The 23,460-nt window shown below is 42.9% G+C and overlaps 1 protein-coding gene across 6 annotated transcripts in view; it reads right to left on the reverse strand.

Moving 5' to 3' along the window:
- DBNL (drebrin like) overlaps nucleotides 1–13,725 on the reverse strand; it is a 42,196-nt gene extending 28,471 nt beyond the window's left edge. For 2 of the 6 annotated variants that reach the window (XM_061592499.1, XM_061592497.1), the window contains exons 1-5: nucleotides 13,465–13,722; nucleotides 10,947–11,002; nucleotides 5,733–5,845; nucleotides 3,464–3,538; nucleotides 1,438–1,584 (exon numbers count right to left, since the gene is read on the reverse strand). In XM_061592499.1, the coding sequence (XP_061448483.1) occupies nucleotides 1,438–1,584; nucleotides 3,464–3,538; nucleotides 5,733–5,845; nucleotides 10,947–11,002; nucleotides 13,465–13,547 (474 nt within the window). In that variant the 5' untranslated portion in view covers nucleotides 13,548–13,722. Of the gene's footprint in view, nucleotides 1–1,437; nucleotides 1,585–3,463; nucleotides 3,539–5,732; nucleotides 5,846–10,946; nucleotides 11,003–12,641; nucleotides 12,740–13,435 lie in introns of those variants that run through there. The other 4 variants (XM_061592501.1, XM_061592502.1, XM_061592498.1 and 1 more) reach the window with 4 other exon arrangements.
- Nucleotides 13,726–23,460: the final 9,735 nt, after the last annotated feature.

Below are 23,460 nucleotides of genomic sequence, written 5' to 3' on the forward strand. Positions count from 1 at the left end.
GTTTGACAGAGACCATTTTCACAACAAATTATGTAAATAAATTGGTTATGCTACCCATCAGTTCCACATATATACTTGCAAAATTTGTCACGACAGTAAGCAATTATTCTCAGGAGACCTGAAAGCTACCCGTTTCCCTTTAAACCAGGAATGAGAAGCCTTTCCTACCCCCCCCTGCATTATCCACTCTGTGGTAATCTGTCAGGGGCTGTGGACTGGTGGTAGGTGAGACTACCACCATCCTACACTGTTTCTCTCGGCCATTGACACCCCACACTGTTACTCTCCCTTGTTAAGATTAAGAGTTTTGATAAAATGAGAGAGAGAGGTGTGGTGGTGATGATCAAGACACCATGGGGTGCTGATCTTAAATTAATAGCACTTTAAGATCACCATCCCCACCCCACACATTTTTATTTCAATACTTGTACTTACAGCCCACCCTTCAACAAAGGGAGGGCTGCACAAACGTCACAACTAAAACAAGTACAATTTTCATTAAAATCATAAAACAAGACCACAAAACAGCCAATGATAAAACAGAACAGCAGCACAGAACAGCAATGCAGAAGGAGGAAAGACCCACTGAACAAACGGCCTGGATAAAGAGGTGCATCTTGACCAATTGCCAAAAAGCATACATACAATGATAGCACAAGGTACATATCAGAGGGGAGGTTATTCCAAGACCTGGAAGCCACCACAGAAAAGGCCTTCTCACTTACCAGCCCCCCCCCCAAACTACAGAGGGCAACACCACTGCCAACAGGGCCTCCCCTGCTGATCTTAATACCTGGTCAGGTTGACGTGGGAGATGTTCCTTCAGTGATTTCATGGATACCTTATCCATCCACCTATACTCCTCACTCCCCATTCTTCCAATCTCACAAATATTCACATGTGCCAGTCACACACACACAGCTACATCCAATCTTTCAAATCACTCTGCTCTCTCTATCCAGTGGGGCGAAGGCTTCTCCTTCCCTACCAAGGCACGAATGCATTTCAAAAGCATGGAACTGTGCTTTCAAAGTATTCTTTCCTTGCCTGCTCCCTCTAAGGACACCTTCCAAAAGCTCTGCATGGCGCCCACTTCCCACTGGGAAATACTTGGGATTGAAGGGATGAAGCCACCAGCAACACCATGGGCTGCAAGTAGCTCACAGATTCCCCAGCTCAGCTTTAGAATCACCCACAGATGTTTTTAAGACAGATGAAAACTAACCTTGTCTCTTCACAACAGGAGCCCCAAGACAAGCTGCCTTGTGTGAAGCAGCACATGCCATAAACGCCATACTATACTATCAGTCTTCAGTGCAGGATATTTATTTTAGCTCAAGTGCCAAGAAAAAGTTCCCAGTGGCCCAACTAATCACTCTGCCTTAGGATTCTTCATCCTGTTTGCCACAACCGAGCGCTACTATAAGAGCAACTCACCACTGGAGCTTGAGGACCTGCATCCTGGAACTTGCTGCCTTCTTTATGAAAGTTGTAGTTTGCCCCTGAAGCCTTAGCCACTTTCTCCATGATAGCATCTGGTTCCACATCCTCATCAGCCCGAGCATTTATTGTCACATGGGCACCCTGAAATGGGGTGCAGAGAAAGGACAGTTTAGAGGACAGGAGAGTATCTCAACCAGCACATGAGAAATTCCTGCTCATAGATATGTATAGCATATTGCCTCATTTATTTTTCTGCCCTGGGTTCAATCCAGAAGAATTCCCAAGGTGGCTTACATAAAAAACAATTTCCCTAGGGCTGCTTCCACTTCCCAGCACACACACACAAAATCTAGCATCGCTCTGAAGTGACATTTCTTCCCCACAAGCTCCAGGCTGTTGTGGCAATTTCCTACTGCTTTGTATCCCATTTCACTTTCCTGGTCTCTGGCAACTGGATGAGCAGTACCTCGGTTGTGCACTTCTTACTCTTTCCACCCCTATCCCCCAGGACTGTAGGTCTCTTCACCACCCAGAGGTAGAGGAGGAAGGAATCAGATGCTGCCCCTGTGCTTCAGATGAGCTCCTGAGCATAATTCCTATGGGAGGTGTGCGTACACAGTGATACCTTTTTTGTTGAGAAATTCTTTTACGGGGAAAAACAGCAGAGATAGGAACATCGGGTTGTATCCAATTAAGGCCTACCCGGAGCAGACTCAATGAAATTAATGAATCATAGCTCATGTCTATTAACTTCAATGGGCCTACTCCAAGTAGGACTAGCATTGGATACCACTCATAGGAAGCTGCCTTCTACTGAGGCAGAGCATTGGCCCATGTGGCTCAGTACAGTCTACTCTGACTGGCAGCAGTTCTCTAGAGTTTCAGACAGGGATCTGGAGAAGGCGGGGATTGAACATGGAATCCTTTGCATACAAAGCAGATGCTCTAACATTGACTTATGGCCCTTTCCCAGGTAGGAAAGAGGGACAGACACTAGCAGTTAGAACAGTTAAACTGCCACAGTTTTTCTTTTCCTGCCTCCTACAAAAAGTGACTGGGCTACACCAACAATAGAGAAGAAACTAGAGTTTAAACTGACCAGAAGTACTAACTGTAGCCTAGAGAACGGTGAAGTAAGTAGCCTAATTTACTCCTGCTGTGAGGAGGAAAATCCATAAGGATATATTATGACCCACCCCAAGTGCCTTGGGTGTGGGCTAGAAAATAAAAATATATTAATACAAGAAAGGTTTGAAGAGTCCAGTCAAAGAGGGTGAGATAACTAGAAAATATATGGAGGCCTACCATATCATAGCAAGGATGCTCACTTTTGTATAGCCTGTTATTGGGCAGTGCTTACTTAACAGCTTCTAACTGGTTAGTGGTTACTCCCGGTTGTAGTCTGGTATCCTGTTTCCCCACAGTGGTCAACCCAATGCCTTTTGGAAGCCTGCAAGCAAGACACGAGCACAATAGCACTCTCCCGCTTGTGTTCCTCATCAACTGGTATTGAAGAACATTGCCTCCAACACTGGAGGTAATATATAGCTATCATAACTAGCAGCCAAGTCACTGGAATGCATGTCACACTCCACCTGCCTAAAAGAAACAGTTTTGCAGCTCAGAATCTGGCCAGAGAAAGAAGCCAGAAACGTGTAGCTCACTGACAAGGGCATGATGTTGGTGGGGGTGGGGAGGGGAGGCTGATTCTGTTTTGAGACTAGCACTGGCTATTTGGGAGGCTGCCTGTTCCCCACTGCTTAATTTCTAAACAGATATTATAGAGCATTGTAAGTAAATAAATAATAATAAGTCTCCAGTGCTCTCCCCGTACAAAGACCCTGACCCTGTAGGGGGGTACCTCACAAAACTTATCATTTAGGAAGCACAAAATAGTCCCTCCACCCCCATGCTTCTAACCAGATTTCACTTTGACACAAAGGCTGCAGAACCATTTCTGTGAGAGAGCATTCCACTGAAAGAAAAGGGGATTATGGAAAATAAAACGAGGATTAAATACCTTTAGGAAGTTTGCGACAGAGCTGACATGGTTGGCGCAAGCTCCTTTTCTCACATCATTAACGCCTTCTCCAATCTACCAAAAACAAAAAACAATGAGGAACTTAAATGGGGGAGGGGAAGCAGGACCGCATATCAAGGGCTGTTTATTTTATTCAAACAGAGTTGCCAACTGGCAAATGAAGAAGGAAAGAAATGCCACAAACACACAGGGAATCGGATTTGGGTAACAGCTGGATTTTATATTTCCAAAGACTTGTTGGTGGGCGATCAGCCATTTTATGTTCCCTTTCCCCAGTAGACCTTGGTTTAACATGAAACTGAAACAGCACCTAACGGAACCTCATTTGCATATCTGCTACTTCCTCCCTCATTTTGTCTTGAATCTGTGAACAGATGCAATCTCCACCATTTCACCAGCAGCCATATTTTTTCCTCCCACCCACCCCTGGCTTTGTTTACTACCTAGCGCAGGGGTCTTCATAGTGGTTGATATAGATCCCTTGTCTATATGGGACTGTTCAGGGAGCGAATAAAGACCTAGGAGTCAAAAGGGTCCTGGGTGGAAAAGAGGTTTACAAGATATGGAGCAAAACAATTAATTAGAACTATGAGCATCAGAAATAAAGGACATGGGCATGTAAAAAGTACACCTCCCTGGCCAAAGAGGAACCTCTGTATTTAATTCCACAATGCCATAGTATTCTCAGACCACACTACTTTATTGCTAAAACATTGTACAGAGCTGCAGAGTTCCACTTTTTAAACGATTGTTTTTTTACAACATCAAAAGAATAATTCCAATACTTCCTTATGATTCCTAGATTGGTGATTAATGTTGATAATATATATTGATATTTATTGACTTTATTTCATTTACATTCCTAAGAATCTGGGTTGGGATTGATGACAACTTTAAAAGGAGTCAAGGAGTCAAACTCAGAAGTTTAAGAAACCCTGATCTGGTGTGATGAAGACTGAAGAGCTAGAAAACCTGCATACTATTTTGTGACATTTTGGTTGGCTTAATAAAGTCATTGCCCTAGTATGGATGTTGGAATTTGCCTCAAAACAGTGTTACTGAAGGGATCAGACGCCAATGGGACTTTCCCACAAATTGTTTACATTAACTATTTGTAGCCAGACATTTAACAATACAAGATCCAGCCCTTCAACTGTAGGCCAGAGGAAATGGTGTGAAAAATAATGCACAGCATTCTGAACTACAAGGCAAAAAAAAAAGGAAAATTGAAAAAGCCTGTATTCTAAAAATCACTGACTTCAAAAAACCTAAATTCTCACAAACTAAAATGCTAACGAAACAGTTTTGTCTAAGAATTTCTGCCAGTCTTAATGTTAACTTAAACACTCCATTTACAAGTAAAGCAAAAAAGCAAAATCAAGTTTATGATCTCAGCTGCACATTTCATATTTATGTGGTTTTTCCAGAGAAGTCTTAGTGGTGAGCAGCTGGCAGTCCCCATACGACTGATCATACTTCCTACAGCTTTTGCTCTACTTTCCGATATCTTGTTTTCCTTCTAGTCAGCTCATTATCAAGTATTTACTCTTTTACTGAGGTTTCCTTAACTGCTGTGCTGAGGATTTACAGGAGCTTTGCAAGGCCCACGCTTGGCACTATAAATGCATGTTTTTGTTTTTTATAATATTTAGGAATGTGATATGATTAAAACAATTAATTTCATACATATTTGCTCAGAAAGTTAAGTCAATGAGTTAAAATGGGACTAACCTCCCAAATTGTTTTGCACAGGAATACAGTCCCAATATTGCTGTATTTTTCATCATGAGGCAAACATTGACGCCTCCCTCCTCCCCTTGCACATGGAGATTAGTAACTTCCAGTTCCAGTTGGTGGCAAGCCATTGTTCAATGTTCCACCCAAACAAGCACACTGTAATTTTCACTTATCTGCAAACCAGGACCAAACTCTGATTTGAAGGCAAACACAAAACATAGTCTGTCAGAACAAAACTGCAGACTATAGTTTGCAGCAAACTAGAATTGGTACTAATCTCTATGCATGAGGGGAGGAAGGAGACAGAGCTCTCTTGAATGATTGGCATTATGCCTGAATAGTCACAGTAAGTGTGATGTGGTCAAGTTCTATGTTGGCTTCATGGATTTTCAAATTTTGCTGGTTTACTCTGATAGGGCTTCATTATCAGGAAAGAAAGTGCTACGTCTTCTTCATAAGGAAGAATGCATCCCCCATCTTTCATAGTCAAACGGAACTGTATTCTACGTACCCAATTGATGAGCACGTATTTCGGCAAGCCAGAGTTGGGGTCTTTCACCCTGCAGAAAGCATACATCACTTTTCCACTACTGAGTTCTTCTACCATCTCCTCCAGGCCACCATCTATATGTTATTGTTAGACAAAAAGAACGACAAGTAAAAGTGAAAGCAACCTATTAACTTGATCAACAAAATCTAGTACACAAGGACAGAACAAAGACTAAACATACTGCATAAAAGGTAACTTCCATTTGCCCAAGCGTATATAAAAATAGGGCTGGAATACAAAGAGTGCTCATATGCTCATGCTATCATTAGCCCAGTGAAATGTTTGGCTTTTTTTACATTTGAAATGTTGATTCCCATGCAGCTCACAAGCTACTTTTGAGACTCCTCTCACCAGAGCTTTTGAAACCCCATTCAATTCCAAGATGCTTGATATAAAGCATTTGGGGGGGACTTCAATTCAAGAAAAGACAAGTATAAAGCCCACTTGGCTACTCAAAGCTAGTCCCATGGTTATTTGGGAGCCTAGCCTTTTTTTATATAAACCTGCCAACACAATTGGTCCTTTACAACATACAGAGGTAATGTAGAGGGCAGAGCCTAGGATTTGGACATGAGAAATCCAGTTTCAAATTCACACTTCACTGCAGAATACTGAAAACAAATCAGTCTCTCCCAATCTAATCTACCTCATACACTGTAAGTGTATGCATATGGCTGAGAATGTGCAATTAGGCTCATTCTTTAGCTGCGGAGAAAGCAATCAACACTCAACATTGCAGTGGCGAGAAAACGATGCAGATCTCCACAGATGATTGACAGAAGATGTCAGGTAGTGACACCTGATTGACAAGGGGCATGGTTTAGCAAAATGGCTTCGCAGGCAAAATTGGACTTCTGGCAGGCCAAGAATGGCCCTTGGGCTAGAGGTTCCCCACCCATGTCATATAGATGTGAGAGAACAAAGGTACTAGGAATTGTATACTACACTGCATGCTAAAAATTGCTAAAGAAACAATTTGAAAAAAAGAGAACAGAATCACTATCCCCCATGAATTTCTACCAGAATAGTAAGCTACTAAAATGATACCAGAAGATCAAGAACTAATTCCAAGGGTTAACCAAAGGAACATTGTTGATAAACTGAACCACAGAAGGAGAACAGAACATCTGGCTAGAAATATTACTCCACCATAAAATATTCAGGAAGAACATTAGTTTAGCACATAACAACACTTAGGATCTTGCCGTTTTCCTAGAGTTCTTGCAGAAAATGCCTGGGCAACTCAGAGTTAAGCTGTAGAACCTAAGAGTTATACATACTTTGGAGATTGAGTAAAACACTATGATCCAAAACATAGTTAAGGACACACTTCAGGAGGTGCTGTCATTTACCATATTGAAGTGTGGTTGGAAACAGCAACCAGTGAATCATTTCCTCATATTTCTTTTGGATCATTCTTTATAAACACCCACACACCATGCACCACTCTAACATAGACTCTTATCCTTTGACTTCCAATACCACCCCATTCCATTCTCTTTCCACACTATGCCTGCCAGTTTTCACCACTACCAAGATTGCAATACACCATTTGGGACTTCCCTTGCACTTGATCCAGAAACTGCAGTTAGAGCAGAATGCTGCAGCACAGTTGCTGACAGGAGTGAGACCCTGTCAACATAGAACACCTCTGCTCAGAAATCTGCACTGGCTGCCAATTTGTTACTGGGCCAAGTTCAAGGTGTTACTATTAGTATATAAAGCCCGTAAAAGCTTGGGATCAGTTTACTTGCAGGATCACTTTACCTCATATGCACCCATTCGACCACTTTGATCTGTGCAACCGGCAGTGTTACAGGTGCCACATAATACTTAGTCCACATTTGTAAAAAATCAGTCCTTTAGTGTGGCAGCATCTACATTTTGGAACACTATTGACATCAGGCAAGTGCCTTTGCTGTACTCTTTTCAGCGCCTGCTTAAAATATTTTTGTTTAAGCAAGCCTATCCGGGCATGTAGAATGTGTTTTAGTCTCTTTTTGCTTATTTTTAATTATCTTTTAAATGAGAGCCAGTGTGGCATAGTGGTTAAGGTGTTGGACTACGACCTGGGAGACCAGGGTTTGAATCCCCACACAGTCATGAAGCTCACTGGGTGACCCTGGGCCAGTCACTGCTTCTCAGCCTCAGAGGAAGGCAATGGTAAACCCCCTCTGAATACCGTTTACCATGAAAACCCTATTCACAGGGTCGCCATAACTCGGGATTGACTTGAACACAGTCCATTTCATTTTTCAATTGTTTTTATTGATGGTTTAATGTTTTTTTGTAAACCACTTAACAGGTTTCATTACAATCAAGCAGCATAGAAATGTTTTGAAACAGCAAGAAAATGCACCCCCTACCCAATTATGCTCACTGAGCATACTCAGATGATTTCTATTATTTATGCATTTACATTTTCTCAGAACCTTGTGAGTATTTTTAAGACTTCATAATTATCTGGACAGAGGTTAGCAGGAGCAAGTCCCACCATGTTCAGTAGGACTTAGGCTCTATCTGCACTATACATTTAAAGCAGTATTGTACCACTTAAAACACTCATGGCTACCCCAAAAGAATCCTGGGAACTGTGGTTTGTTAAGGTTATTTAGAGTAGTTAGGTGATCTCTATCCCCCTCACAGAGCTACAATTCCCAGAGTGGTTTAACAATGAATCCCACTTCCCAGGGAACTCTGGGAATTGTAGCTCTGGGATGGGAATAGGTGTCTCATAACCACCCTCAGCACCCTTAAACTACACTTCCCAGGACTCTTTGGGAGAAGCCATGACTGTTCAAAGTAGTATGATACCCCTTTAAATGTATAGTTCAGATGGGGCCTTACTGCCAGTTAAGCAAGTGTAGGATTGCACCCTTGGAAAAGCATAGGTGAAGATAGACATTTTAAAATGTAATGGATATGGCTTCAACACATTCTCTGCCCTGAATACCAATGCCTCTGGATGCAGCAAAAACATGTTCAGATGACTTTCCACACACTTTAGAATGCAAGTCTATTCCCTCACGGTCTACCCCCTACAATTTCATTTGCAACACCTTCAAAGAGAAACCCAGAGTGCTTCTCCCCTCCTCATCAGATATGCTAGTTTCTACTTGGGGAACATTTTCTTCTTACAACAAAATACTTTCTTTAAGCTATCATCTTTCAACAGTCATATTTTAGTTCCCTTAGGTTGGAGACAGCCATCTCAAAGTACATGTCACATGTGAAGAAGCTGAACTTCTCAGGCCCAAGCCACAGCTGAGCTTTCATTCTTCTTCACCGGTCATCTTCCCCAAAAAAGGCAACCAACCTATTTGGCTTTGTCAGCTACTTCCTTTTTTTTTTTTTTTTTTTTAACAACAGAGGAAGGAGAACAGTTTCTAGATGAGTTATAATCAACATTAGGGTTCTCCTTTTCTCTTTCTTTCTTACTAAGATTTCCAGGAATTGAGGTGAATGCCTTTCATAACTGTACAGTACAAGGAAAATAACTTCTATCCTGGTAGCATTACAATAGATAAAACATTCCCTAATGGGCAAGTTGCACCTTCCACAGTTTTCTCTCCTAATACACCCATTAAAAGCCCAAAAGAGTCTGGTTCCAGATAAAGTGGACTTTGTTTAGTGGAACCATCAAGGAATGTTGACTCAAAGGCACAATTCTGTGGCTTGGTTCAGACCACACACCAAACTGTGGCTTGCACTAACCATACTTTAAAATCATCACCATGGTTTGAGCTTCAAAACACATAGCAAAACATTGTTTAGGGGTGTGTGCTTGTTTTTCTTTTCTATGTCTACTCGGAAGTAAGTTGAACTAACTCAAATGGGACTTACTCCCAAGTAAGTGGGGTTAGGCCTGAAGCCTTAGGCTGCAATTCAATACATGTCTACTCAGAAGTAATCTCCATTGGGTTCAGCGGGACTTGCCAACTAGAAAGTGTGTCTTAGATTGCAGCCTTATTCTCTTTTTAACTTATTATAACTAGCTGAAAGTGGAAATATTTAACCTAATTTGAAATGCTGCTAACTTTCAGCTTTAACCAGTTAAATTTTTCATTAACTTTTCCCATGACCATAATAGTTATAATAAATGAACAACACTATATTAATAAATAAATAAAATAGTGGAGACGGCCTCTGGAGACAACAGCCATAGCCATGGTTTGTGAATTCAGACATTCTGCCAAACCAGAGCTTGAAAACCCAGGTCAAACCATGGAGCTGGTTTGCCAGCTGATTGCAAACCATGGTTTGCTAATTCAGACATTATGGCAAAGCAGTTACGCTTCCCTAACTTCCATTGTTACATTAGATTTAAGTCACTGAATATATGTATTAGGGACAGAAAATTTCATTGGGAACACAAATATTTGGCCTTTGAGGATTTACACAAATGACTATATGGTAGTGGGGAAAATGCAATTACTAAGTTAATGCAATAACATATTTTTGCATGTACGATAGACCGTAGCGATTCTGATTGTACTCCCCCAGCCTCCCTCACTTTTACTTTAAGGTTTCTTAACAGGCAGGGCTAAAAAAGAGTGCACTTGATAAGCAGTTAAGCTGTTTGAAATTGCCATCTTATACAGAATTTCTCACACACTATATTTAATGTTAAGTCAGGCATTCTGCCCAGTAATTAACTTTTTTCCTGGAGTTTCTCTCTTTCAGACACTGAAGTGTACACAAAAGGTTTAATTTATTTTTGAAATGGTCATGCTAACTATTAACCTTTCAGCTCCCCTTCCACATAGTCCTTAAAACAAGCTCAAGATATAATGTGTTGCTTCCTTTCCCTTGTCAGAGTGGAGGTGTATTTCCACTTTGCCTCCCACACTCCATTATATAGGGCTGGCTTGGACACTGCCCAGAATCCTCCTTGTTTCTGAACAAGCAGCAACAGGCTAAAAACTAAATGCACTAGTCCTTTCTTGGTGTATGCAGAAAAGGGAGATGCCTCTTGAACAGTGGCAAGACAGACAGCCTAATTGGGCCATGGGACAAATTGCACTTGGATAATGGAAAGCAGCTTGTCAAGCAGAAACTCTAGAATCCATCAAACTAAACTAAACAATCTTCATGTATTCCTACAGAATAAACACAGACAATAAAAAAATTCCCAGATAATATATATTAAAGTATGCTTCTCAAAAATATACTTACCCCCAGTTCCAGCAACTCTAAGGTCATTGCTATTACCCTCATAGGTAAAAAGAGCCCTGAAAACAAGGCAAAGAACAAGATCAAAATCAACTGTTTTACTCACTAGCAACTGAAGAGAATACGTCATGCGTCTGATGAAAGGACTCCAGCCTACAAAAGCGCATACCATAATAAATTTGCTTTGTCATTAAGGTGTGGCAAACCCCCAAATATAACTGCATTCAGCCATATACTCATCATCATCCCATTATCTCTCTCAAACAATCAATGAATCAATTAACCATGGGTATCTTCAAGCCTATTTAGTTTATTTATTTATTATTTGATTTATATCCCGCCCTTCCTCCCAACAGGCGCCCAGGGCACCTGTTCCAGTTGCGGATTCTCCATTTCTCACATTACTTCCACTACTACATCACCTCAATGTCTCATAATTTCTTACCTCGCCCTGACAAATTTCCCCCTCCATCATTGTTCTAGCTACTGAGTCACTTTGTGTACCACTTGGTGGAAAGACGGGACACAAATTTAATAAACAATAATAATAATGAATAAAATTCAAATCTGGCTTTGGCACTGTATGTCCCCACCATGCAAGATACTTCTCAAAATGTTTATGCTACCTATCCCACATAGTTACCCATTTTCTCTGAACTGCCAGCTACAACACAACTTTGGACATCTGCCAGTACTCCATGCATATGACCTGCTATCATAGAGAGGCCACAGTTCTCATTACAAGCTTATTCTTGTGGCCCAAACACATGGATAGTCCACATACCTGCGGACTTGCTTGAACCAGTCCTAAGGCTATGACTATATCCATGGCCAGGGCAACATACTTTTAGATAACTTCAAGTTAATGCCAAGCAAGATTGCGACTTTTTTCCAAAAGGGCTGGTGTGCTTTCAGTAGCTGCACAGCAGGCAAAAATTCAACAGGTGAAGCACCACACATTTAATGTCTTCCTACTGTGCAGCTGTCAAAAGCAGACAAGCCCTAATGGAAGAGAAGTAACAGCTACGTTTTTACTAGGCTCAAATGGTCTGACCACCCTCAGTCCAACATCCTGTGTTACTGAACACATTTACGCCAGACAATCCACCTCAAAAGTGACTTGGTTTGGCAGCGTGCCTCCATCACAACATGAAAAATAGCCAGAGTATGTGCTTTTGTTTGTGTGTGGTTTTTTGCTTTGCTTTGATTTGTATCCTTTGCGACGAATTCTAATAGAGCAAAAGACTGTATGCTTCTATGTACATGGCAGACCTATTTCATCCGTACTTCAACTGTGGCTGTGAACTCACTAGGCACCATTTGCTGGCAGGGGGAACAGGTTCATCTGCTGGTAAGTTGGAAATCTCTTTCAAGCTGATTTTTTTAAAAAAAAATGCACTCAAGCTGTTTCCATCAGATTTTACAGTAAAAAGAGGTGGGGGATGCCTCATGTCGTGTGTCCCCGATTTCAGAAGAGAGAGGTGGAAGTGCACTGGAGCCCTAAGAATGGCAAGTTTGTTTCTACCTTGTATCTTTCCTGCACTGGATAGGGCAAGGCCCTTTATAAACCAAACCATGCATGACAGAAGCTTCAAGCAAGACTGGAAAGAGATAGAATTCTAATCTTGAAAGTTAGCAATCCACCACAACTCAGACTTGAACAGCTTCAAGGTGATTGCTTCTATCTAAACAACTCACATCCTTCTGCATCCAAGAGTGAACTGGAAAGGCCTCTTTTTTATATGTTTTACAGTGCGCCGCGAACCAAAAAACACATACATCTTCACATAGGCCAAGCGCTGATTTAACTCCAGTCCTCACCCAAGACTCCCCTTATCCTAACATGCGCACATCTCTCTCTCTCCCCACAAACCAACTCCTGTGCATGCTAAGCCCTACTGCCTACATCTCCCCACTCCCAAAGCGCTGGCCCATGGGTTCATCTAGCCCCACGCCGAGCACTGCCACCCTCCCCCTTGTCTCCACAACACTGCGCCGGCCACAGCTCCCTCTGTGCACAATGCTTCCCTGCTCTTGCTCTATCCTTCCTCTCTCACGCACACGCACTCCTATTTCTGTGCAGGCTGCACCCAACTCCTGCACCTCCCCACACCCACAGCCCTAGGCTCAGCCCCTCCTCCTCCTCTAGCCCCACGCCATGTGCTGGTGCAACCTACTCCGCAGCCCCATCTTGCTCTCAGGCCACGCACTTGCCTCACTCTTTCCCACAGCGTCTCCCCCCCGCCGCCCCACATTTGTCCATGAACCTCATTGTCACCTCACACGACACCCATCCCTCTGCGCGCCTGACCCTCTCCATCTCCATCAACCCCAGCCCCACACCCAGCGCTTCCCCCACCGTTCCCTGGCGCCCCCTTCAAGATTTCCCTCAGGCCCTGCGCCAAGCACCGACCCACCCACTTCCTCCAGCCAAGGGCAGGGAGCTGGAGCCGGAGCCGGTCTCCTGGAAAGGGGTGGAGGAGAAAGAGTACCCGAGGTCTGTCTGACAGCGTTGCCTCACCAGTCAGTCCGGCTCCCCGAGGCCACGACCTGTCCATAGGCCTCCTGCAGCGCCGGCCCATTCCGGCTCAGGTTCAGCGCCATGAAGAAGGACCGCCGCTGCCGCCGCCACCTCCCCTTCTCTCTCCCCCCTCAGCCGCTGGCTCAACCTTCGCCGGCTTCCGGCTCCGCCTGGCCTGGCTCTCGTCTGAGGAGACCTGCAGTTGCCACTGACTGACTGCACCGGGGCGGGGACGGCCCAGGAGGCGGGCGAATCCGCGCCTCCTAGTTGCCGGATTTACGGAGAGGCTAAACCGCCGGTCTGCTCTGAAGGAAGCCTCATTGAGCACAGCGCGGCTTACTTCCGAGTAGTGTGTTTAGGGTTGAGAATGCTTTTTTGATAATAAAAAAAAATGAGGTGCCGATACTCACACCTTGATAAAAGTGACATGGGTGCGAAAAATTAAATCTTTTCCATGGACACCAAAAAAAGATCTGGTCCAGTGAGTACTGTCACCAAAAAAGCCCTATATCTATGTATGAACAAACTTATTTGAATGTAATTCATCTGCAGTGACTTACGTGTACTTAAGGGCAAAACAAGCAAAAGCACCAAAATAAGGCATTTCTTTTCAGTTTATTATTCATTTAATAAAATTTATATCCCTCTTGATTGTAAAAAAAAAACTTAGCGGTTTACAAAAAACCCCATTTTAAAAAAATTAAATTTAAATTAAAACTGATAGAACATATTAAAAAGTAATTAAAAACATTTTAAAACAAAATGGCAATAAATACAGATTAAAACATATCAATGTCTATGTGTCTGGATGGGCTTCCCTAAACAATAACAAAGTTTTAAGCGGGCTCCAAAAAGAATACAGCAAAGGTGCCTGCCTGATGTCAATGGGCAGGGAGTTCAGAAGAGTAGGTGCGGCCACTCTAAAAGAATGAGTTTAAAATATTGTTGCTGTTTTTCCAGAGCTATAACTTTTTAATTAGAATTTTTTTAAAAATAAATTTTCAAGCCAAGCAACACTGGATATTTGTCCTTTTTTTTTTGTACAAGCAACATTAGTACTTTTCAAGTTACAAATTAAACCACAAGGTCTTTTCCAGAGCTTGGAAAAGTTACTTTTTTGAACTACAACTCCCATCAGCCCCAGCCAGCTGGCTGGGGCTGATGGGAGTTGTAGTTCAAAAAAGTTACTTTTCCAAGCTCTGATCTTTTCTATAGTATCTTGCAAAAGAAATAATGAATGTAAGGCAAAATGGTTGGTCATGCTTCGCTTTGGTGGAGTCCATGTAGTTAAGAAACAGGAGCCAGGTTCCCTCCAAACATCCTTCCTGTTGTGCATTCATGATAATTTGAGGACATGATGGTACTGGGGTAGTTATACGCGATTCTGCTTTCAGTACTCTTTGCACGTGCAAACCTTTTGGGGTGGACATACTGCTTTGTTTCCAATCAACTTTATAAGAAATCATTCACAAAATATGGGTTGTTTGCTCCTTTAATATGGGGTTGAGATTTTATCCATGTCTAAGAGCACTCTCATTTTGTCAAATCATCTGGCAATAATAAAATTTCTTCTCATTTTGTATACAGTTTCTATATCTAAACACCCTATCAGAATGGTTATATGTTCCAGTGGTATCACATAGCCAGTGATTGAATACACTGGATAATATGTGCCCAGTACTGTTTAAACTTTGGATGTCCTCTATCTACTCATAGCAAATTCATTCTCTGAGTATGGATCCTTCTGTAGCCAAACAGCACCATCCAGACAAAAAAGGCATCAGCAAGCTTGGGTGAACCTCAAGGCTTGCAGAAGTACAAAAATTATTTAGTATGTACCATGACTGACTGATTGGGGGTGGGGGAATGAAACACTAGGAAGGGAAAATAGAATTATGTATCCTGAAAAAGGGTCCGGCTGGTTGGAATCTTGAACAGAAACACTCTACACTGCAATATTTTGTTGCAGGTACTGCTTGTAATAATCAAAGATGAAAATGCATCTGTCTAGTTCCACAGTGCTTCCAGCAGCGGTCTGAACATGATTCCTTAATGTTAAGTATTTGGGCTAGGGTATAATACCATCTTATCTTTAGTCATATACTTCTGCCTTAATTTGTGTCCTGGGACCATCTACCCCTCTCCCCATATGAGCCAGCCAGACCCTGTTTCAGCAAAGACCCTTCTCTGTGTGCCCTACATAAGGGAGGGGTGGAGGGTGGCCACATGAGAACAGCACTTTTCAATGCCCCCCCCTCTGTGGAATGCCCTCCCCAGAGAGACACACTTGGCAGTATCATCTTCAGTCTTTAGCCACCAGGCCTTTGTCACTGAACCCTTGGAAATTAACTTGCCTCCTACAGCAGTGCTTATCTTTTAGCGGGACGGATAGACTTCCCTGTATTAATATGTTTTTAAAACAATATGTTTTTAACCCTTTTTTAAAGATGTTCTGAAAGCTTTTTTGAAAAAATGTTTTTAAAGTTATTTGTTTTGGTGTATTTTAGGGTCTGTTTTTATGGTGTTTTGATGTGCTTTTAGCGCTTCTGTTTGCCGCCCTGGGCACCTGCTGGGAGAAAGGGCGGGATATAAATCAAATAATAAATAAATAAATAACACATTATTGGATGAGCATTTTATGTATTTTGCATTTTTCTTTGTTTTACTTTTTTCTGGTTTTAAATGTCTTTTATTTATGGTCTTGTTAAGTCACTCTGAGGCTTTTCCGTTTTCTATAACAAGAGTGACAAATGTAATACTAATAATAATAATCTCTATGATGGTGCCTCTTGCCAAATATGAGACTGCTAATCGATTCTATAGGAACACAATAGTCCCCTTTGACTTCGTAATCCATTTAGAAGTACTGTTATCAAAACCTCCTGTTTACAGACATTCACATCTTTAACCAAGTAATGTGGTTGTAGGTATCAATACCAAAGTATCTCCTCTCTGGAAAAAAGTGGGTGCACATCAGTGGGTGCACCTCACATTTAACCGGATATTAAATATTTATGTCTCTTTTACATGCAGACTCCCTCTCTGCATCATCCCAAACTCAATAGCCAGAGTATTATTTATTTAAGTTTTTTTATGCAGTGGATAGCCTACCACAAAAATGCTGTGCAGGCTGCTTTACAGACAAATGAAAAGCAGATGTACACCATCTTAGGTCTATAGACCTCTCTTTTTTTGAGAGAGAACTGTGTGACTGCACAAGCCTTCAGGCTTTTAACAGGTAATGTATTGTTTAGAAAAACAGCAATTTGTTGTATTTGTATTCAATTAATTTCTTCTTGTGTTTTTCTGCTTTGAGACATCCAAATCTACAGTCATCTCACACCACCACACCTTTCCCAAAGCTGCAAAATATTATACCTCTGGGCTTTCTGGTCTCCACCAGACTTAGAAGCAAGGTCGGCGGATGCAATTCTGCCAAGGCATACACCCTTTGGTTGCTCAGCAAGCATTTAATGTATAGGATTTGCATTCAAATACCCCACAGTCTTTTTCATTTTAAAAAAAGATGCTATCACGATGGCCCAAATAACAGGCACCCAAGATTGCATGCTTTCCAAAGCATTTTAAACTCAGATTTAAACTGACGATATGATTGCTATGAATGAGGATGAGTGAGGGGGCAGGGCTGGGGTCTGTCTAAGAACTAAGGGTGCCCCTGGAGGGAAATTGGTGCACACAAGTTTTTTGCATCAGCCAGACAACAATATTGCCATTAAAATTCCAGCCCATACTTTTTCCACATTTGATCCAGATTTTCCCTTACTGTAAAAAAATCCAGTAAAGAAAAATAACCTGTTATACATCTGCAGTCACAGCTTCTGTGGACCTTATTAGTGCATTTTTGGTGGTCAGCTTGTCACATGTGCAGTGATGTTTTGGTGGCCCCCAACACCACATCCTAATTTCATTTGCTCCTCACCTGAGCATAACACAGCCATTCTGTTTCTGATGACCCAGGCAACATGAGCATGCTTATTTCCAGTGGTGGCTGGTGCCAATTGAGACTGGTAGGGCAGAAGACATGGAGACCAAAAGTAGGTGAAGCCACTGAGTTTTAGTTTTATCCCCATCCTTCTTCCTGCTGAGTTCTACAAGGGCAACACTGAGACTAAGGAGGAGGAAGCTGGCAGGCAGTTCTACTGGTTGTAAGTAGTAAGGTAGGTAGGTATATGGGGGCAGACTAAGGTTGGTGGGGCGGTGCCCCATTCACCCCAGTGGACTAGCCTCTATGACAACTTCCACCAACTGCTATATGCTGAAGGTACATTCCAATTTCAATACCATGGTTAGGAGCAACTGTTCTCTCCAGATCTTTACAGAGTACATGTGGGGGATTATCGCAGAGAGACTTCAACTGCAGTACATACATTGGCCTTTTAAAAAAATATTAACAAAGAAGTCTTGCCTAAGAGCTCTCTGTCACTCTTGTGCAAGCCTCAATCAGGTAAATATCACAAGACCACAATATTAAAAACTGAAAACAAATTAAAACGGATATCCCCCTGCAAAAAGAAAAGAAAAAGCACAAGCCTACGTTTGCTCATTATAAAACGTAACTAACGCTGATAACATTTCACACTTCCTGGATTGTGTTTTTAAATAAACATGCACAGGTAGAGAAATACTTGTACACATGTCCAGGAATGATTATGACAAGGGACAAAGAAACCCTCCAGATTCATTCTGTCAAGTTCTGTCTGCTAGTATGGATGGCTAGTGGAATACAACGAATATCCATGACTGGGGGGGAAATGAGAATGTGTGAAAGCTAGCATACTCCAAATATGTCCACAGCAAAAATCAGACTGAGATATGGTCCCTGTCTGGAAGCAGACTAAGTTCCCTGAAAAGGTCTGAATAACTATTGCTACATATTTATTTAGACCATTTCTATATTGCTTACTATATAAATATGTCTATGCACTTTACAGCAAACTAAACAAATTTCCAAAAATACACAATAAAAGGACTTCCGGGAAGGATTGCTTAGCTTGTGCCTGCCTCTGAGGCGAGCTCTCGTCTCAGAGGAAGCTTTTTCAGTTTTAAAACCAGCCAAAGGGTTTTTTTTTTTACTGGTAAAACTTTCTCCCAGGCAAGGGAGAAACGAAGAGATTATCCACAAGCTTCGTTGTGTTTGTTGGGGGACTTGAATTCATTAGGAACGAAGGACCTGCCAGCAACATTGGACGGAGCCAGGGAATTTCAAGCAAGCTCAAACTGATTAAGCAAGACTTTTTTTTTCTTTAAAGAAAAACGTATTCTAACAGGCAAGCATTCTTCTATCTACTCTTATCATTTTGTTATCGTTACAGTAAAAGAGATTTGTTATAGGATCAGCGATAAAGAATCCCTGGGTGAGTTATAACTTTCTCTCATATACACGGAATTAAGGAGGAAGAAAATCGAAATAGCCTATCTTTGTTTTTTATTGCAAAAAGCTGGCATGGAATTGAGCATTTTAAAGATATAAACGGATGAGGGGCAACTAATCTAAAGAGGAAATCTGATTTTATGACATTTGAGACTATTTTTTCTGGTTTACTTTTCTTTCTTTTTTTGACGAATCTGCTTACTTTTTATGCCACTAATTTTTTGGATGCTGTGAACTAAATTTGTTTTGCACTTTTGGACACATAAGAGATAAGGTGGTTTGTGCTGTCTAGAGGGTGATGTCAGCAGGCTTGGAGGATTAACTCCTTTGTGACTGGAAAAAGAAATAAACTGTTCTTTGCTTGGGAATAGTTAAGTATGACAATCAAGAAGGTGGCTGAGACCCTGGATGTACAGGAAGGGGTTCTCTATCTAGATATATTTCAGAAAATAATGAATGAGATTAAGCTGGTGAGACAGGAGCTGAGACAGAGCAGACAAGAGATGAAAAGTGAATTTGGCAAAATGAGACAGGAGCTGAAGGAAATTCAGGATTCTGTGAGAGGGGAGGTGGATGAGACCAAAGATATGGCTGGACAAATAAAACAAGATGAAAGAAAAATTAAAGGAAAGGTTCAAGCCCTGGAGATTGGAATAGATATATCAACTATGGACTTGGAAAAAGATTTGGATTTTATGGCTGTGATGGATCCTGGAGACAAATATCACTGTTTGGAATTCAGCGCTGTCCTTGAAGGAATTGGTGAAGAGATTAGAGATAAAGATATCAACGGTTCAAAAAAATTCCTGGACTGGAAGGATTTGATGGAACTTGAAATGGAGAAAGTTTACAGAATTAATTCCAGATGTGTGACAATGGAAAAACTCTCGGGAGATGTGCTGGTGCATTCTGTGGAAAGGAGGAGCAGAGATGCAGCTTTACAACAACATTTCAGTGGTACATTCGGAATTGATGGCAAGGAAATATTTGTGATGAAAGAAATTCCTATCAGACTTTTATTATAAGACTATGACTATGACAGCAAGATTATTATGGGTGCAAGGATGGAGATGGAAGATGGAATTAACACTGAGAATGGCTATTGAAACTACTGGACCTAGCAGACTTGATGAGATGGATTAATTGACATGTTTATTTGGAGAAAAATCGATGGATATATTTCTCAAGGAGTGGAAGCCTCTCTTTGACTTTTTGCGGAAAGAGTAAAGTAATGTTAATGAGATTTGATGATTAATTAAGATAACTACTGGAGGAAAGTGATTTTGTAATATATTAAGAGACAGGTTTGTTATATATTATAGATCTATAACTGATCTGCGACAAATCGGAAGTCAACATTTTATTTTATTGTATTAGTTATTAATTTGGTTTTTTTTGTTTTGTTTTTTGAAAAAAAAATACACAATAAAACATTCATACAAATTACTAACAAATACATACTGATATCAGTTCCTTCTTCTGACACACCCCTCCGTGTTCTGGCTCTTGCCCAGGAATCCACCCATCCACCCTGCTCTCACCTGGGACTCAAGCAAACACAAATCGCCCCAAAAATCTCACCATGAAGATAGTTCCTGGAACCAACTGACATCACTCTAATCTCTCACCCTGGGTTTGCCTTTATGGACAGATAACAAGGTTGACGGCGCTGCTTCAGGCTGTCCTCAGCAGTGTCCCATTCAGCACTCAGTTAGCTGCACTGCACACTCCCAGATCCAGGCAACCACAGGTTTTGTTGGTGAGTTTCCTAGGGGGTTTAAAGGATGGCATTTATGTGTGAGGCCTGACACTTTCCTTGCCTTACAATCCAGTTCTAAACATGTTTACTCAGGTGCACGTGGAGAAAGGTGCCGATCTTGCGTGTATTACCGAAACCTGGGTGGGCGAGCAGGGAGGAGTTGCTCTCTCCCAGCTTTGCCCACCTGGGTATTCGGTGCAGCACTGTGGTAGATCTGAGGGCCGGGGAGGTGGGGCTGCTGTGGTCTATAGGAGTTCTTTCTCTCTCACCAAGCACCCTGTCCAGACGGCGACTGGTTTGGAATGTCTTCATCTTGTGCTGGGCCAAGGAGACAGACTGGGAATACTGTTGGTGTACCGCCCACCTTGCTGCCCAACAGCTTCCCTAACTGAGCTGACAGAGATAGTCTCGGAGGTGTTGTTGAGGTCCCCCAGACTCGTGGTACTGGGGGATTTCAACATCCATGCCGAGGCTGTCTTGCTCGGGGCGGCTCAGGACTTCATGGCCTCCATGACAACCATGGGGCTGTCTCAAATTGTTACTGGCCTGACACATGTATCGGGACATACTCTTGATTTGATCTTCGCCACTGGTCATGGAGATGGTGATCTGAAGGTGGGGTATTTTTCATCTACTCCATTGTCATGGACAGATCATCGCTTGCTGAGTTTTAGACTCACGACAGCCCTTTCCCTCTGCAGAGGTGAGGGACCTATTAAGTTGGTCCGCTCCCGGAGGCTTATGGATCCTGTAGCTTTCCAGAGGGCTCTGGGAGTTTTTCCGGCTGATAGCACTGGTGCTCCTGTCGAGGCCATGGTTGATCTGTGGAATACAGAGATGTCCCGGGCCATCGACATGATCGCTCCCGCGCGCCCCCTTCAGTGCCGAACTCATACAGCACCGTGGTATACCCCAGAGCTGAGAGTGATGAAGCAAGAGAGAAGGAGGCTAGAGTGCAGGTGGAGGCGAACTCCTGACGGATGTAATCATTCCTTCGTAAGTGCTTCCACTAAGTTGTACATAAAAGCGGTTAGGGCGGCAAAAAAGTCTTATTTTGCTACCACCATTAGATCATCCCTTTGCCGCCCAGCGGAGCTTTTTAGGGTAGTACGAGGGCTCCTACATTCTGGATCTCATGATACTAAGGAAACATCGGAAGCCCGCTGCAACGAAATTGCGGAGCACTTCCAGGACAAGATTGCATGCATCCGTCGGGACTTAGACTCTGATGTTATGACAGATGAATCCATTGAAGTGTCCAGAGCGCGGCCTTGTCCTTTATTATTGGATGAATTTCAGTTGGTGCAACTCGAGGAAGTGGACAAGGTGCTTGGAATGGTGCGGGCGACCACGTCTGCTCTGGACCCTTGCCCATCTTGGCTGGTGAAGACTAGCAGGGCTGTAACTGCCGGCTGGGCCAGGGAGGTAATAAATGCCTCCTTGAGAGAGGGAGTAGTCCCTGGTAGTCTCAAGGAGGCAATAATAAGACCTCTTTTAAAGAAACCTTCTTTGGACCCAGATGTTTTGAACAACTACAGACTGGTGGCGAATGTCCCTTTTTTGGGCAAGGTTCTGGAGCGGGTGGTTGCTGGCCAGCTCCAGGCGCTCTTGGATGAAACCGATTATCTGGATCCGTTTCAATCCGGTTTTAGGTCCGGTTTTGGCACTGAAACAGCCTTGGTCGCCCTGTATGATGACCTTTGTCGGGAGAGGGATAGGGGGAGTGTGACTCTGTTGATTCTCCTTGATCTCTCAGCGGCGTTTGATACCATCGACCATGGTATCCTCCTGGGGAGGCTCGCAGAGTTGGGAGTTGGGGGCACTGCTTGGCAGTGGCTCTGCTCCTACTTAGCAGATCGTCGCCAGAAGGTAGTGCTTGGGGAACATTGCTCGACACCCTGGACTCTCCATTGTGGAGTCCCTCAGGGGTCGGTTTTGTCCCCCATGCTTTTTAACATCTACATGCAGCCTCTGGGTGCGGTCATCAGGAGTTTTGGAGTGCATTGCCATCAGTACGCTGATGACACGCAGCTCTACTTCTCCTTTTCACCTTCTTCAGGTGAGACTGTTGATGTGCTGAACCGTTGCCTGACCGCGATAATGGACTGGATGAGAGCTAATAAACTGAAACTCAATCCAGACAAGACTGAGACACTGTTGGTGAGCTCTTTCCCTGCTCAGATGGTGGATGCTTATCCTGTTCTAGATGGGGTTACACTCCCCTTGAAGGAACAGGTTCGTAGTTTGGGGGTCCTTTTTGACCCTTCCTTGTCGCTTGAGGCTCGTGGCCTCGGTGGCACGGAATGCGTTTTACCACCTTCGCTTAGTAGCCCAACTACGCCCCTATCTGGACAGTGATGATCTCGCCTCGGTTGTTCACGCTCTGGTAACTTCTAGACTGGATTACTGTAATGCGCTCTACGTAGGGCTGCCCTTGAAGACTGTTCGGAAACTTCAGCTAGTGCAAAATGTGGCTTCCAGGCTGTTGACAAGGACCAATCGGTCTCTGCATATAACACCTGTCCTGGCTCGCTTGCACTGGCTACCTATTTGTTTCCGAGCTAGATTCAAGGTGCTGGTGTTGACCTATAAAGCCTTACACGGTGTGGGACCGCAATACCTTGTGGAACGCCTCTCCCGATATGAACCTACCCGTTCACTTCGTTCTGTATCTAAGGCCCTCCTCCGGGTACCAACTCACCAGGATGCCCGGAGGACTGTTACTAGATCTAGGGCCTTTTCTGTGGTGGCCCCCGAATTGTGGAACAGCTTACCGGAGGAAATACGCCTGGCGCCTACGGTTCTTTCTTTTAGGCGCCAGGTTAAGACCTGGCTGTACTCCCAG

Source organism: Rhineura floridana, chromosome 12, assembly GCF_030035675.1.
Source record: "Rhineura floridana isolate rRhiFlo1 chromosome 12, rRhiFlo1.hap2, whole genome shotgun sequence".
Taxonomy (NCBI): domain Eukaryota; kingdom Metazoa; phylum Chordata; class Lepidosauria; order Squamata; family Rhineuridae; genus Rhineura; species Rhineura floridana.